Source organism: Condylura cristata, unplaced genomic scaffold (assembly GCF_000260355.1).
Source record: "Condylura cristata isolate star-nosed mole 26May11 unplaced genomic scaffold, ConCri1.0 scaffold00016, whole genome shotgun sequence".
NCBI classification, from domain to species: Eukaryota; Metazoa; Chordata; class Mammalia; order Eulipotyphla; family Talpidae; genus Condylura; species Condylura cristata.
In genome coordinates, this window is record NW_004567117.1 from 15,070,996 (window position 1) to 15,087,141 (window position 16,146).

Below are 16,146 nucleotides of genomic sequence, written 5' to 3' on the forward strand. Positions count from 1 at the left end.
TGAGGGCCTTAACAGGCATATAATTTATAAAAGAAAAACTATCTTCCCAACTACAAATTTCAAACTAAATTCCTTTCTATTGTGACAAATAGAAAATTTTTGTTTGAAAACTACCGCACACTCTGAAACAGTTGAATTCACCCTAAGTTATGAAAGATAAGGATTGACTGAAGCAAATACATGGGCTGAGTTAGAAAATGCTCAACACAAACACCACAAGAGAGCAAGAACATTTTCTCACAAATATGCTATCTCAATTTGAGAGGATCTGTGCACAAGTAATTCACTGATATTATGATATGTTATGAGTTTAAGATATGAGTAAGGGACTCTCTGGTGGTGCAGAGGTTAACGCTCAGCACTGTGAAGCTATCCTCAGCCACTGCAACACAAGTTCAATCCCCTGCCAGTGAGCGTCATGACCAAAGGTGCAACAGACTTCTCCTGTCTTCCCCGCTGCTCCCCTCAGCAGTGTATTTCAATCAATCTGCCTGTTCTGCCTCTGGTGAATCCTCTCCCCCCACCCTATATCCTAGCTCTTGTATTCATAAATAAATAAATCTTTAAAATAAAAGAAGTGATGGCCCTCCCTGGTGGCGCAGCGGGCTAAAGCACAGCATTAAGAAGCTAAAGCCACTTCCGCATGAGTTCGATCCCCGGCCTGCCCGGGAGGTGACCACATGGCAAGGCAGACCTCTCCTGACCCGCCAGCTGCTCTCCTCAGCAGTGTGCTTCGTCAATCTGCCTGTTCTGTTCCCTGCTCTGTCTATGGTGAAGCCTCTCGCCCTACACATCTCTGGCCTGTACCCCAGTTCTGTATGAATAAATAAATCTTTTAAAAAAAATAATAAAAATAAAAGAAGTGGTTAAGTGGGAGGATGTATACAGATCATGCTAGATAAAGGAATATATATAATGATATTATTTTAACAAAAAATGCCATTTCAGGCAAAGTTATCACATCTTACAAAATTGTTTAATTATAACCAGACTGTAAATTTCTAGATGTTTATTACCATTCCTACTTATTTACCTTTTATTTTTACTACTATGAGAAACAAGATTATTATTAACTTTGGGGAACAATTTTTTCCCCTTCATTCACAAACCAACTTTGCCAACTTAAAAGTATCTAGAGAACTGTAAGAACAAAGTAAATCCACCAGAAATAGCAGAATTAAGATTTTTATCTAAATCAATGTAAGTCCTATTTGTACCAAATACATGTGAAAAAAAATGAGGTCTATTTAATTATTCAGAGAATGAGGGAAATGGTAATATACATGCACAAAAAAAGTGAGAAAGAATTTTACTGACTTAAGTTAGAAAAGTTGGTTTTAAATCTGAATATCACTGTCAGAAGGCACTGAGGGTAACCTTACACAACATCACACAATCAAAAGTGCCTAATAAAAATGAACTCAAACAGAGCCAGTCGAACCACAAATGAGGGACTATTCGCGAACTAAATATACTCTTCAGCAGTACCAACATCATGAAGGATAATGGAAAAAGCAAAATAGGTTAAAGATTACCACTTATTACTACATATTGCCCAAAAACCCCATTTCATTTGGAAAAAACAAAAAAAAACCTTTACCTAGAAGCTACAGGTTAAAGATTGCTTAAGAGACACAACTAGGGCCTCCCTGTGGCACAGGGTTTTGTTAAAGCCTCAGCACTATCTAGCTATCACCAGCCACTGTAGTGCATTCCAGCCCCAGCCAGGGAGCTGACCCACATACCGAGCAACAGATCTCCCTTGTCTTGCCCAATGCTCCCCTCAGCAGTATATTTCAGTAGATTTGACTGTTCTGCTCCCCATAGTAGATTTGCCTGTTCTGCTCCCCACTGTATCCCTTCAGTGCCCCTACATCCCAGCTCTTGTACACATAAATAATCTTAAAAAAAAAAAAATCAAGAACAAAGAGAGGGCACAAGATCCTGTACCTGAAAAAATACACCAATGAAACCATTGGCGATATTTAAAATAACTCAAAATTAGATAATAGCACAGCATTTAAATTTTAACAGTTATACTGACTAATAATTTTTGCTTGTTTTTATGAAATACATGCTAGGGCCACTAAAGTTGAGCAACTTACTTGCTCTTATTCTCAAATGTTTCAGTATAATAATATGAAGAAGATATGAATGATAAAGCATGTGAACTAATATGTTTAATAGTATGTAATATCTATACATATAAAATATGTAAATAATAATATTTAAGGAATTTCAGTGAAGCACAGGCAGATATTTCATTTGCTAAACTTCTTTATGAGTAGTTACTTCAACATAGTTTTGAAAAGATGCCATTATTGACCAATATACAATTAAAAATATATATATATCTTGAAAACAGAAGTTCTGAAACCTAACTGGAGGAAAGCAAACTAACAGAATCTTTTTGCAGGGTAACTTGATAATTTAGGATGGTGTCTAATGGAGTCACTGCATTTATAAAACTCTGACTCAAACACAAAGCAACTATCTAAGTGTGATTATAAAGAAGGAGCTTATTTGTATAAATATAGTTGCCCTGTGGCCTTCCCTGGTGGCGCAGCGGGTTAAAGCACTGCACTAAGAAGCTGAAACCACTTCCGCATGAGTTCGATTCCCGCCTGCCCCAGAGGTGACCACATGGTGTGGCAGACCTCTCCTCACCCAGCCGCTGCTCCCCTCAGCAGTGTGCTTCGTCAATCTGCCTGTTCTGCTCCCTACTCTGTCTCTGGTGAAGTCTTTCGCCACCCATGTGTCTCTGGCCTGTACCCTAGTTCTGTATGCACAAATAAATAAATCTTTAAAAATATATATATATATAGTTGCCCTGTGGGAAAATTAAAGTGGGAATAAGAGGAAACTTACTTTTATCTCTACAAACTTTCATACTTCAATTTTTTCTTTTTATAAAGACCATAAATTTTTAATTCAAAAAAATTCTAAACAAAGGTACAAAGTCAAAGTAATGGACAGAGATTCAAAAGTAGATGGAGAGAGAGAGCAAAAGACCAGCAGACCCAAGAGAGCAATACAGGCAGGTTCCAGAGTTGCTTGGAGAAATGTATCCCAAGGATAAGGATAAGGATAATAAATAAATAAAACACCTAGAATAAAATATTCTAGAGCTATGTTGTTCAATATAGTAGTCACCAGACAAACTATAATGTGGCTAGTTCAAATATCCTACTAGAGTAAGAGAGATAGTGGATTTTAAAGACCATATGAAGAATTTAAAACTGTCTCATTAATCCTTTTATATTTCTTACATATTAAAGTGATATTATTTTTAAAATGTAGGTTGAGTAAAATATGAAACTGATTTGCCTGGTTTTTATCTACTTGTTTAATGTGTCTGATACTGCAAATATAATATTACAAGATATGTTTACTGGACAATTCTGTTCATAGAGACTTTTGAAAAATATTCAACTCATTCCACTACATTGGATTCTATATGGAACACTGGCCATATTATTCACATACATCATTTCAAAATATTAAGTTTGGCTTCAAATGCATGATTATCAATTGCAACTTACTAGGTATAAGATGTGCTTTCTCAGCTACTTACATAAATGTAATTAAATATTCTATACACATGAAAATCCTACTTTTGCACAAAACAGACTGTACACAAATGTGAAGTCAATGTTTTATAATGCAGGACAGTAACTGCTATTTAACTCCATTTCAAATAACTAATTTTCTTTTGCAAAAACCAAGAAATGTCACATAAAATATCATACATACACATTCATAATGGCATTACTCATAACTCATAAAAGTTAAAACAACATAAGTGGTCATCACTGAAGGATAAAAAGTGGTATAGCCAAACAGTGGAAAAGTATTCAGCAAGAATAAGCACTAACATGCTTCATCATAGATGAATCTTAAAAACATAATGCCAAAAACTAAGATGGTAAAGGGCACAAAATGATGTAAAAATAAACTATTATTAAAAAAAAAAAAACATAATGCTAAGTCCAAAAAATCAGTCAAAAACTCCCCGCATATTGTGTGAATCCATTTATATAAATGTCCACTGCAGACAAACCCACACAGAAATCAGACTCCATTATTAAGGAGGTGAGGGATTCGGAGGTAAGAAGAGGAAGTGATGCTTAAAGAAGGTGTTTTTAAGTAACGATAAAAATATTCTAAAAGTCAAAGAGATGTAAGTACAATTGTATAAACTGTGCAAAAATCATTAAATTATACAACTTAAAAACGGTTAACTGTATGGCATGTGAATTATATTTCTATAAAGCTGTTATGTAAAAAAGTGAAAAATCACACACACAGAAAAAGAATTAAAAAAATTTTGCATCAGTCTTACTGAGAACACTCTGAGGTCTTTCCTTTATTCTGATAGTCCATTATACACTGAATAAGATGGTTATTCTCATCCAACATCTGAAATAAAATAAGAAAAATATTATCACAAATATGGTACATTTTAAGTCAAAAAAATTTTAATCCTTCAGATTTCTACAAATATTTATACAATAACTAAATCCACTCAGGTCCTTTTTATAATATAATATCTCACCACAGAAAATCTTAATTTACACATTTAAAATACTGTCATATTCACTCAATAATTTAATTTTTTAACACTTAAATTCCAAAGTCTCTCTATGGTACTACCTAAAGTCTAAAGGGAAAATTTGGAGTTCTTTTTGTATTTGACCATTTAGTTACCTCTACTATCTGTCACAGATTTGGCCTGTTAAGTCTCAAAGTAGAGTCCCAGCTGGCTTTGCATCACACTAATGATGCTGTGGTAAAGAAAAACTCTGCGCTTACCCACAATAAAGTAAACACAAGAAAACTTCAACCCAAATGGGTTTTCTAGTTTCCAACTTTTATCAGTATGGTTCGGTGACGTTCCAAATGTGGATTGATTGAATATAATAATTTCTGCATATGTATAGTTACTGCAGACTTTATGAGCTTTCCTTGCAATTAAGTTACCCAGAATATTTAAAAGTAAAAGCCTATCAGTTTATCACTCATAACAATGCAAAGTAACAACGGTTTTAAGGATCTAATAATACATCTAGGCAAAGTGTCACTGAGGAAAGAGTATTGATGTAGCAATTAAAAGGCCATTTAGTTTTAGTGCCAGTTTTGCGACTTTATGTAAATCACTGATGAAATTTGGGGGGCTCAGATTTACCTGTAGACAAATGTTACTCCTTAAGCTGCATTCAATGAAAATATGCAGCAGTTTATCCTTATCTATAATTGAATTTAATTGAAAAATACTGCCTATAATTAGCTATTTTGAGAGAGGTACTACATATGCGTAATGTCATTACAGTGCATTATAGCTGTTCTTATTAAATTTTTACTATGCCTAATTTATAAATCAAACTTTACCATAAATAAATATGCCGAGGGAAAAAAATAGTATATACAGGGTTCAGTACTATCTATGATTTCAGGGATATCCACTGGGGATCTTGGAATTACCCTCTCACCCCCCCCCACCCTTAACGGGGTATCACTGTAATACCATAATCATGCTACCTCAATGATTCGGTTGCTGTTAACTTTTAATTAAACATGACGACCCATTTAAGATTAATTGCGAATTTTTGCATATGAACACAATTTTCACTCGCTACAGAAAAAAAATATGTCCTTCCAAATAATATGTTACTTCCTAAATAGAATCACTGGATGCCAAAAGACGTATCCTTAAAATGCATTAATCTTCAATTTAAGGATTGCAGATCGCCTCAGTAAATTCCTCAACCCAACAATCTTCACCTGTGAGAATCTGTCACCACTCCAACATCAAATTCTCACGGTAGATGAGGTAACTTGTGACCTTAGAATTAAAAATAACCGATCAAAATCTCCTGAATTAATTACCCAGGATAAATAACTTATGATTTATGAAAGAATCTGAATTTTTCAACAGTCCAAATATAAGACGAAAAACTGAGCCCCTCCAGAGTTTTGCGTTTTGCATTTATATACTGGGAGTTATTTGCAGCCTCAGTCCAATGGACCATTTGTAAGTACTGAATTTCTAGCCCTGACAAGTCAGTTCCTTCCTAAAACAAAGCAACAGTTGGGCAAATGTCAAATGCCACACGACAAAGAATCTGACAGTAAACAGAAACCGATTAACATAACCTATTGGGCTAAGAATGGTGTCCTGAGTGGTAATGAAAGCTGACTTTACTTCAATGTTGATCCTCACGCCAGTGCATGAAGAAAAACAAAAACATTCAAGCCACACTGCTAAATATAGAGAGAACTTTCCAAAGTCTGGCGGACTGCAAAATTCAGAACGCTGCTCTGCTCGTAGGCAACACAAGTGGAGGACAACGAAAAAGTTCCGTGTCCCCAAACAGCAGAAACAGCCGCGATAGCAGTAGCTCCCAGTATTTATCGCTTCTGCAACTGGTCACGACGATCAGATTGTCTCCACTACCAGATTGTAAACGCCATGAAGGCAGGGACCAGCGCACATCCCTGCAGCCTCCGCGCGCCTAGACTCAATGAATCATCTACCACAGATGGAAGACGGTAAAAAACGAATCTATACTGGAGACGTAGATGACAAAAGTAACCAAGTCCACAGGCCTCTCCCTCGCCGCGTCCAGCAAGTTCCCCTGAGAGCTCTTCCCAACTCCGCAGAGTTCGCAGCGCGGCGGAGGGCGGCAAACAGCGCCCGGGCTTCCCCTCCGCCTCAGAGGCGGGGAGATGAGCGACCCCAGATCGAGTCCGACCGCAGCCGCCGCCGCGCGGGGGGCGGGGCGACGCTAAAATAACTCGGGGGCGACGCGCGGGGTGGCCGGGGCTGCGGCGAACAGTCCTCGCTCGCGCGGCGGCCGCCGCCTCCGCCGAGCGCACGCGCCCCGCCATCCGAATGCCGCCCCATCCCTGGAGAAATCGGGCAGCGGTTACTTGGGCTCTCACGCCCAAGAAGAACCCAAAGGCGGGAAAGGCGCTCGGAGGGGACCGGCTCGTCCTCTTCCGCCGCCCACTCGGGACCAGCCGCCGCTCGGGTCCTCTCACAACAGCCTCCAGCAGGCCCGCTCCGCCCCCGGCCGAGTCCCGGGCGGCCCGGCCCCAGGGGGCTCCCGAAAGCGGCATAAGTCTGGCACCGCCGCCCCCCGACGTTTCACCTTCTGAATCGCGGCGGGAGTGATTTCCCCCTTGCCTCGCTGCCTCGGGGCTGCGAACGCCACAGACATGTTGCCGCCGTCACCACTACGGGCAAGTCCCGAGCGCTCCTGGTGATCGGCGAACTGGGGGAAAGACGCCGGCCTCTCGGGCCGAACCACCTCGGGAATGCGGGGAGGGGAGGACGCTTCGCTGCCGGACTCTGCCGCCCAGCGGCCCGGAGGAGGGATGCCGGCCTGCAGACGTCCGCTGTCTGCGCGTTACTAGGGAACCACCGGCCTGCAAGAAAGTCTCCGTCCGCGACCGACCTCTCTCCCGCCACCTTGCCTTCCCCGCGCCCCTATCTGTTAGAGCTAATGGTAGAGCCGCGCCCCAGTCCTCCCTCCGCTTCAGCGATTCAGGAAATGGTCCCGCCGCCGCGGGAGAGGGAGAGGCTGGGACGGCCCCTGTCACAGGAAATGCTGGCGGCCCCGCGGCCCGCCCCTCGCGCGCGGTTGCAAACGGCTTCCCTCCCCGGCGCGCCGAGCCGTCCCTGCACCGGGTTTCGGCGCCCTGTTGGAGACCTAGTTCAGTTTTCCAACTTTAGCCTCGCCCCGCCTGGGAAGAAGTGCCCGCTGGAGTCGTGTGGATCACGAGAGAGGGGAAGATCCCAACGCGGAGTTCGCGCAAATACGAGAAGCATCGGCCCCGAAAAGGCAGAGGTGCAAGGACTAGGTGAACGCGGATTCGCTGGTTTAAAAGGCTCGGCTACGCCCCAAAAGCGCACCTAGGAGTTCAGTTTCGCACGCACGCCAAGTCGTGCTTAACATTTGGAAAGTAAGCCGGACCCAAAATCGACAGTAAGGGCTGTGACTAGCACTCGGGGACTGGGCAGCTTGGCTAGGGCGGCCAGAGAAGAGAGGTTCGCCACCTGGGACAAGCGGTGGCAGAAGTGCGGGTCCATTTCACTGGCTTGGCTCTTTGGAGTTACGTTTTGAAATAGAGCACCCTCACTCTTATATACTTAGTTATATACTTAGTGACTGGTAAATTAGGCCCTGTCAAGCTTCACATCACTCAGGATGGGGGAAAATGGCTTTCATATTATGGAAGGAACATGAGTAAATATACGTAAATGTGTTTTCATGGGTTTTTTCTTCTGTAAATCTAGACTTCCACATAACACAAGAGGGAGAAAATGTTTTCAATACCACCCAACATCGCTGAAGTTCAAAATCAACCCTTCAGCTTACATATGTAAAAACAAAAGCCACAGGTTTTAAATTATTTTGTTGCAAGTAAATGCCCTTCAAAGAAAGGTCAGGAGTCTTTCAGCAAGTTTGGGTGTGTCCGCTGCTGGGCACTCAGGATGCAATTGTGAGCATGTCCCATATATGACCTGCTCTCAAAGAATTTATATTCTGGTAGGACTGATACACCAGAAAGAAAAATAAACCAAAATAGCACTAATAAAGATTAGTAAACAAGGGACTTCCACAGAAAAACTGCATTCAATTCACTTGAGTTAGGGTGGGAGGTTCTCTTCCCTATATTTAAATAGAGACCGATGCAATGAAAAGACCCAAGTCATCCTAAAAATAAGGGTGAAAATAGTCATAGCAGGAGTATAAACCATGCAAGAAAATAACAAAACTAATGAACAACCATATACCAGAGACATTCTGCGGGGGTGGAGTGGGGAATGGGATCAAAAGGGGGGGGGGAGGGAAATGATCGCGATTATGGTGATGGGAAACCCGCGGGGATTACAATTGAGATGGGGGGAAAAATGTACAAAATGATATAAAAATAAACTTTTGTAAAATAAAAAATAAATAAAATAAGGGTGAAAATAATGGCAGTTATACTTATCAAATAAATTGTTGTATTGCACTACTCTGCCTTGGGAAAACACTGGTATTCTATTGAATTAGAACAAAGTTTTATCCACTGTTAACATTATGTCCCAACACCTGGTTTTCATCATCATGTCATGATATTTGCACAAAAGAACACCAGTAATTAAGAACAGTATTTCAGGAGAAAGAATGAAAAATAGTCCTGCTGCATGACAGCATCAAAATCAAGAACAAAATGAACCTGTAGAAATAGTTCTCTGAAATTTGTGTATACCAATTTAAAAAAAAATGCCCAGGGTACTCCTATTCCAAGAGGGTGCCCCAAAATAGATGCCTTCTCTAAATTATAGCTCTCCAACAGCTGGATAGGAAATGCACTGAGAGTAGGCAGTAGGTCTGCCCAAAGTGAGCACACAGCAGGGTAAGACCAGGGTACCTACAGCCTCTAGATTCATGTAACTACAACCTTTTCTGTGATACCATGTGTGCCATAAAAATGCCATTATATTTTAGGTGTCCTGTCCAGCCAGAAGTACAAATGATCTCCCCTAGAGAAGACATATTTAAAGGACTCTACCTTACCCTGAGGCTTCCTTGGTTAACCCTATCAGCTTCACCTGTGAAAGTAGAAAATTCAGAGTGAAAGGGAAGGTTGCCGCCTGGAGGAACATTTGGAGCCTAACTGTAAGAAATGTGAGAAGAAAAAGAGTTAGGGACATTCAATTCCATTATTTTGAACTGAGAGGAATCCCAGGGTATAGATTGGGCAGTACAGGGGTTGGGAGGAAAAGAAGAATCAAGTTGCCAGTTATTCTTTAAGAATATCATGATTTTAACATGTAAAATATGCAAAAGTGCTGGGATATTATAAATTACTAAATAAGGATAAGACTTGAACTTAATAATCTAATTTTTTTAAAGATTTATTTATTCATACAGACCTGGGGTACAGGCAGAGATGTGGAAGGTGAGAGGATTCACCAGGTACAGAGCGGGGAGCAGAACAGGCAGATCAACGAAGTACACTGCTGAGGGGAGCAGCGGGCGGGTCAGGAGAGGTCTGCCGCGCCATGTGGTCACCTTCGGAGCAGGCGGGGATCGAACTCATGCAGAAGTGGCTTTAGCGCTTCTTAGTGCTCTGCTTTAACCCATTGTGCCACCAGGGAGGGCCTAATCTAATTTTTTAATATGCATACTTTTAAAACTAGAAATGATTCAACGTATTGAAATGTAGTCTACTCTTGGGAAATTTTCATGTCATAACTTACACATCAAATTTCCACTTTAAGCCACCAAGCTTGTGGTAATGTATTACAGCAATTTATATCTGCTCAGAAAAGTCAGTCCAACTATTTAAAAAATTCTTGGATAAGGTGGCTTAAGAAGGAACTGAGGTCACATAAAGAGGTGAAAGGTTTTTTTAGAATAACCTAATAAAACATGCACAAGTGCTTGGAGTATGTAAAATAATCTGCACAAATAAATTTAGATGAAATTAACAAAAGTAATAAATACAGATGCAATTAATCAAAAAAGTTACTAAGAAAATTGTCCATGTTTGATCTTCAAATGTTTTCATTTTAAATTTGTTTCACATATGTTTGTTTGTATTCCTTAAGTTTATTTCAGTGGACTCAAAACGTGATCAGGAATATACCCAATATTTAAACTCTGTAACTATGACTTAATGTCATCAACAAAAAAAAAATATGCATGTGCAGATAATCATATAAACATTTCTTTATTACTTATTGCTTCCTAATTGAGTATATGGACTATCAAATTTGCTGGCATTTTAAGTCCCTGTGCTGCCATCAATTCTTAGAATATATTGGGAAGGCAAAGACCAACCCAGTCTTTTACATCTACTCATAATTGGCTCCGAGCAAAGCCCCTCAGTAACAGCTTTCGAACTTTCTGCTCACTGTCTCTATGGCATTTGATGAGTCATTTTGAATAGTGGTTTCCACAGATTTCAAGACTATTAGAAGAGCAGGATACATCTCTCTATATAATCATTATGCCAGGCAATAACAAATCACCTCCAATTCTTTATTTTCAATACTACTACCTAGACTTTATTTTCAGTACTGCAGGAGCTTTCATTTAAAGCAGACTATGACAGGGCCCTCCCTGGTGGCGCAGTGGTTAGAGCACAGCACTATGAAGCTATCCACAGCCAATGTAGCATGAGTTCTATTAAGCTGGGGAGGTGACCCACGCCCACTGCTCCCCTCAGCAATATTCTTTCTCAATCTGCCTGTTATGCCCCCCTCTCTAGTGAATCCTCTCACTGCCCCAGCACCTCTGGCTTGTACCCTAGTCCTGTATGCATAAGTAAATAAATAAATCTTTTTAAAAAATAATAAAGTAGACTGACATCTAGCTGGGGCATTGTTATTTTAGGGTATGAAGTACTGAATTAATTAAAAAGGAGCTGAATCAATTATAGTTTGTGATTTAATGTTATAGTATTGCATTAAAAAAAGTTTTTAAGTGAAGCTCTAGGCAATCTTAACTTGGAGTCCCAAGTTCTTCCACCTATGGCATGATACCGAAAAGGCCATTTTTTCATTTCATTGACCTTCCTGAAAAACAACTGTTCAATCTAAAAGACTTAGAAATAACAAGTTGTTTAGTTATTTAGTATTCATTATGCATATTCACTCTACTAAATGATTATCTTACATTCAATTCTTTAAAAGTATCACAATTTTAACGTAAAATATGTAAAAGCACATGGACTACTATAAATTACTAAACAAGGATAAGGTTTATATTTAATAACTTATTAAGAAAAATACATATTTTAAAACTAGAAATGATCCAAAGTATTGAAATGTAGTCTACTCCTGGGAAATTTTTGTGCTATAACTTAGAGTTCAAATTTCTATTTCAAGCCACAAGGTTTGTGGTACCATATCACTGCAACTATAGAAAACTACCTAAAATGCCAAGATAGTTCAATGGATTTGTTTTTGGAACAGCTACATATCCATGTTATTAAAAATGAACATTTACCTTATCCTCACATATACACAAAAAGTAATTTGCAATAAAAATTTACAACTGATTATCTTACATTCAATTCTTTAAAAGTATATCACAATTCTTAAAATGAAAACTATAAAACTTCTGCAAAAAGAAATAGAAGAGCCCTCCTGGGAGCACAAAGAGTTAAATCTCAACACTTATCAAACTATTGCCAGCTATGGCAGCCAGGGAACCAGATGATGTAGTGCAACAAACCTCTTCTGTCTTGCCCGCTGTTCCCCTCAGCAGTGTATGTCAGTCTATTGCCTGTTCTGCTCCCTACTCTCTCTCTGGTGAGTCCTCTCACACACACCTCTTCCCACTTTCACCTCTGGACTACACCCCAACTCTTTAAAAAAAAAATTATTTATTTATTTATGCATGCATGCATGGGTTACAGGCCAGAGGTGTGGGAGTGAGAGGATTCACCAGAGACAGAGTGGGGAGCAAAACAGGCAGACTGACAAATACACTACTGAGGGGAGCAGTGGGCAAGTCAGGAGATGTCTGCTGCGCCATGTGGGTCCCCTCCCTGGCTGGGGAATGAACTCATGCTGCATGCCAGTGGACAGCTTCACAGTATTGTGCTTAAACCCTTGTGCCACCTGGAAGGACCCTAAATAAAATAAATCTTTTAAAAAATGAAATAGAAAACTCTTCATGACCTTGAGTTAAACAAATATTTCTTAGGTTTGACATAAGAGAACCGTGAAAGGAAAACTGAAAAATTAGATTTATTAAAATTAAAAATGACTTTCCAAAGATAATGTAAGAAAATGAAAAACCAAGCGATAATCTGGGAGAAAACTAACAAGAAACATGAAAATGGACAATTTGTATGTAGAATATATGAAGAACTCTTATGATTCAGTAAGAAGTCAATCTTACTTAAAAAAAATGGGAAAAGTTTTAAAGACACTACACAATGATCATATATGGAAAAATGATGAATACATTAAAAAAAAAGTTGTTCTCATTAATCAACAAGGAAATGCAATTGAAAACCACACTGAATACTGGATAGTTCCCCTCATTGCAGGAGTGTAAGGAATCAGAAAGAAAAAAAAAAGTAATTATAATAAAGTAAAAACGATAATCAACTAACAACTATAAACCAGAGACATTCTACCAGTCAGGAGAAGGGGGTAGGATCAAAACTGGGGCAGGAAGAGCACAACAGACTCTCGTGATGGCACCTGGGTGAAGAGGTGGGAAGTCCATGGAGATTACAACTGAGATGGAAAAATGTACAAAATAAAGATGCTTTATATATGTGTATATATGAATAGATACATATATGTATATATATAAATAGTATATAAATATATATTATATGTAAATATGTATTTATACTATATATGCAATATACATATAGATATATATATATATAAATAGGAAAAAAGAAAGCCACACTGAGAAATTACTACATACTCATCAAAAAGGCTAAAATTAAAGAGTCTTCAGTTTTAGAGAGTAGTGAAATAACTAGAACACCTATATATTATTATTAGGACTCAAAAAATGATATAACCACTATGAAAAACAACTGGCAATTATTAAAAAGTTAAACATAATTTGTCATAGACCCTGCAACTGTACTTTGGGCATTTACCCTCTATTCAAAGGATATGAAAATACATTGCCCACACAAAAATATATATGAGTATTCATAGTACCTTTGACAAAGGTACTTCAAAGAACCCAAATATGCAACACTAGTAAGTGAATGAATAAATAAATTGTGATTATATAAATTATGATCTTCAATAATTTCTTCAGGAGTAGAAAGGACTGAATTATTAATACATACAACAAAGTAGATGAATCTCAAAAACCTTAGCTTGCATAAAAGGAAATGGACACACTGGACCTTCCATGGTGGCGCAACGGGTAAGGATGCAGCACTGTAAGCTCCCATAGTGGCTTCAGTGTGAGTTCGATCCCTGGCCCCGGAGGTGATCCACCTGGCACTGATGCGCCCCTCAGCACTGTACTTCTTCTATTCGCCTGTTCTGCACCCCACTGTTTCTGGTGAAGCCTCTCACTGCCTCTGCACTTCTGGAAATTAACATGATAATTAGATTAATGGTGGACTGGAGATGGGAATGGGAAATACTAGTATTGTGAAAGAATGCAGGGAACATTATGGGATGTTGTAAATTTTCTGTATTTTTGATATGATCATAGTTATATGGGCATAGACATTTGTAGAAACTCATCATAGTACACAAAATTTATAAATTTATCAAAGTATACCCTAAGGAAAAAAATAATGAAACTCTGGTAACTGTGGCATTTGAATATGCAGATTGAGTTGTCCAATTTATGAATAAGATATACACCTTTTCTACCTTAGATCTTTAGATTTTTCCAATAATATTTTATGAGAAGTCTATATGTATTTCCTGGAAATAAACTAGCAAACACAATTTAAAATTTTCATTTTCTAATTACTTGTTTCTGAGCTGTAGAAATCAATTTGTTTTATATCAATCTTTGTCCAAAAGTAAATTTATAAATTCAATTACTAATGCCAGTGATTTATCTATAGTTTATTTATTCTTTATGATACACACAAATCATCTAAAAATGTTTTCATTTCCTTCCAATACTTATTGATTTTTCTTTTTTTCTTATAATACTTAAATGTAACCCATACTAAGCTGAAAAGAATCAATGATGGCAGGCATTCTCACCTCTCATGCTTACCTCAAATGAAGAACGTTCAAACACTTAACTGTCAAATATGACGTTTTCTCAAGGATTCTTAGTCTTTTAGCAAGTTCAGAAAAACTGCCTCTATTAGTATATTATGAGTCTATAAAATCGTGAAATCATCAATATTTTGAAATTTTTTCTGCATTTATTGAGGAAAATAACTTTCTCTTTATTTCAAGATTCAGCAAACTTCTTCCATAAAGAATCAGATCATATTTTAAGTTTTGCAATGGGGTCTGTTGCAGCTATGAAACTGCCATTTTGGCAAGAAAGCAATAATAGAAATACAGAAAAAAATGGGCATAGCTGTGAACTGGTAAAATGCTATTACAAAATCCCTCACCACAGTGAGCCAGATACATGGTCCTTTGCAGTTGTTTGGTAAATCCTGTTTCCTTCTGTCAGTGAAGTGAATTACATTGGTTACTTTCTAGAGTCAACTCTAACTGTTTGTGATGTACATCTTTTCGTGTATTGTTTACCTATTAACATTTGCTTATGATTTTTGCATACACGTTCATGAGTGAAATCAGTCTATAATTTTCCTTTTTAAGAATCTTCAAGCTTTATGAAGTCTATGTTGTTTCATAAGACAAGTATAGAAGAGTCTCTTTCTATTGTTGCAATGAGTTATATAAGATTGATGTTATTTCTATGTAGAATACTTAAGTGATGATACTCCATGGGTCAAGTGTTCTCTTGACGGCAATATTTATTCATGGATTTAAAATTAAGCAGATTAGAACTGCTGAGACATTTCTTGTTCTTATGCCAGTTTTGTTTTTCTAACAATTTGTCTATACAGCCAAAATATTCCAATTATTCATGAAATTACGTGTAGCTTTTAGTATCATTAAGATGAGTAATAAGGTCCTCTTTTCATTTCTAATATTGTTTTGAGGAAATCAAGTTCTAGTTTTCCTTTTTTGTGGATATTCTTTTTTCCCTTTAAGTTAAATTAAACTTGGTTTCAGTAAACCTAATATCCTCCCTAATGGAAAAAGAACATACACTAAACAATATATGGAAAGTAATAATAATACTCAAACTTGCCTCAGCTCTAGACACCATTTGAAGTTATTTATACATATAAATACATTTTAATCTCAACACTTCGTTGCAAATTTTTAAATAGTTCTATTTCATTGATCAGAGCAAAGAGACACTAGTTGCTTTAGAAATAGCAGTGTAGCAGGTTATATAATTTCCTTCAGCTAAATTTTAAGTCATCTCTTAAGTAGTATATTTTGGCATTTTAAAAAATTCTTTGACAAAAATAGTATTATCTTAATTTCTGTAATAAGCATTACCATAGAGTCTATTTGCTCATCCATACCACAAGGCAGAAAATGGAAGTATCACTATTTGAAAAAATACAATTGTTTTCATAGTTAAAATTACATAAAAG

At 38.0% G+C, this 16,146-nt stretch overlaps 1 protein-coding gene across 2 annotated transcripts in view; it reads right to left on the reverse strand.

Annotated features, from left to right (window-relative positions):
• SS18 (synovial sarcoma translocation, chromosome 18) overlaps nt 1–7,296 on the reverse strand; it is a 63,802-nt gene extending 56,506 nt beyond the window's left edge. The window contains exons 1-2 of one of the 2 annotated variants that reach the window (XM_004683799.2): nt 7,152–7,296; nt 4,343–4,419 (exon numbers count right to left, since the gene is read on the reverse strand). In XM_004683799.2, coding sequence (XP_004683856.1) covers nt 4,343–4,419; nt 7,152–7,220 — 146 coding nt within the window. In that variant the 5' untranslated portion in view covers nt 7,221–7,296. The remainder of the gene's footprint in view (nt 1–4,342; nt 4,420–7,151) is intronic. The other variant, XM_004683798.2, reaches the window with a different exon arrangement.
• Between the last annotated feature and the right edge of the window lie 8,850 nt (nt 7,297–16,146).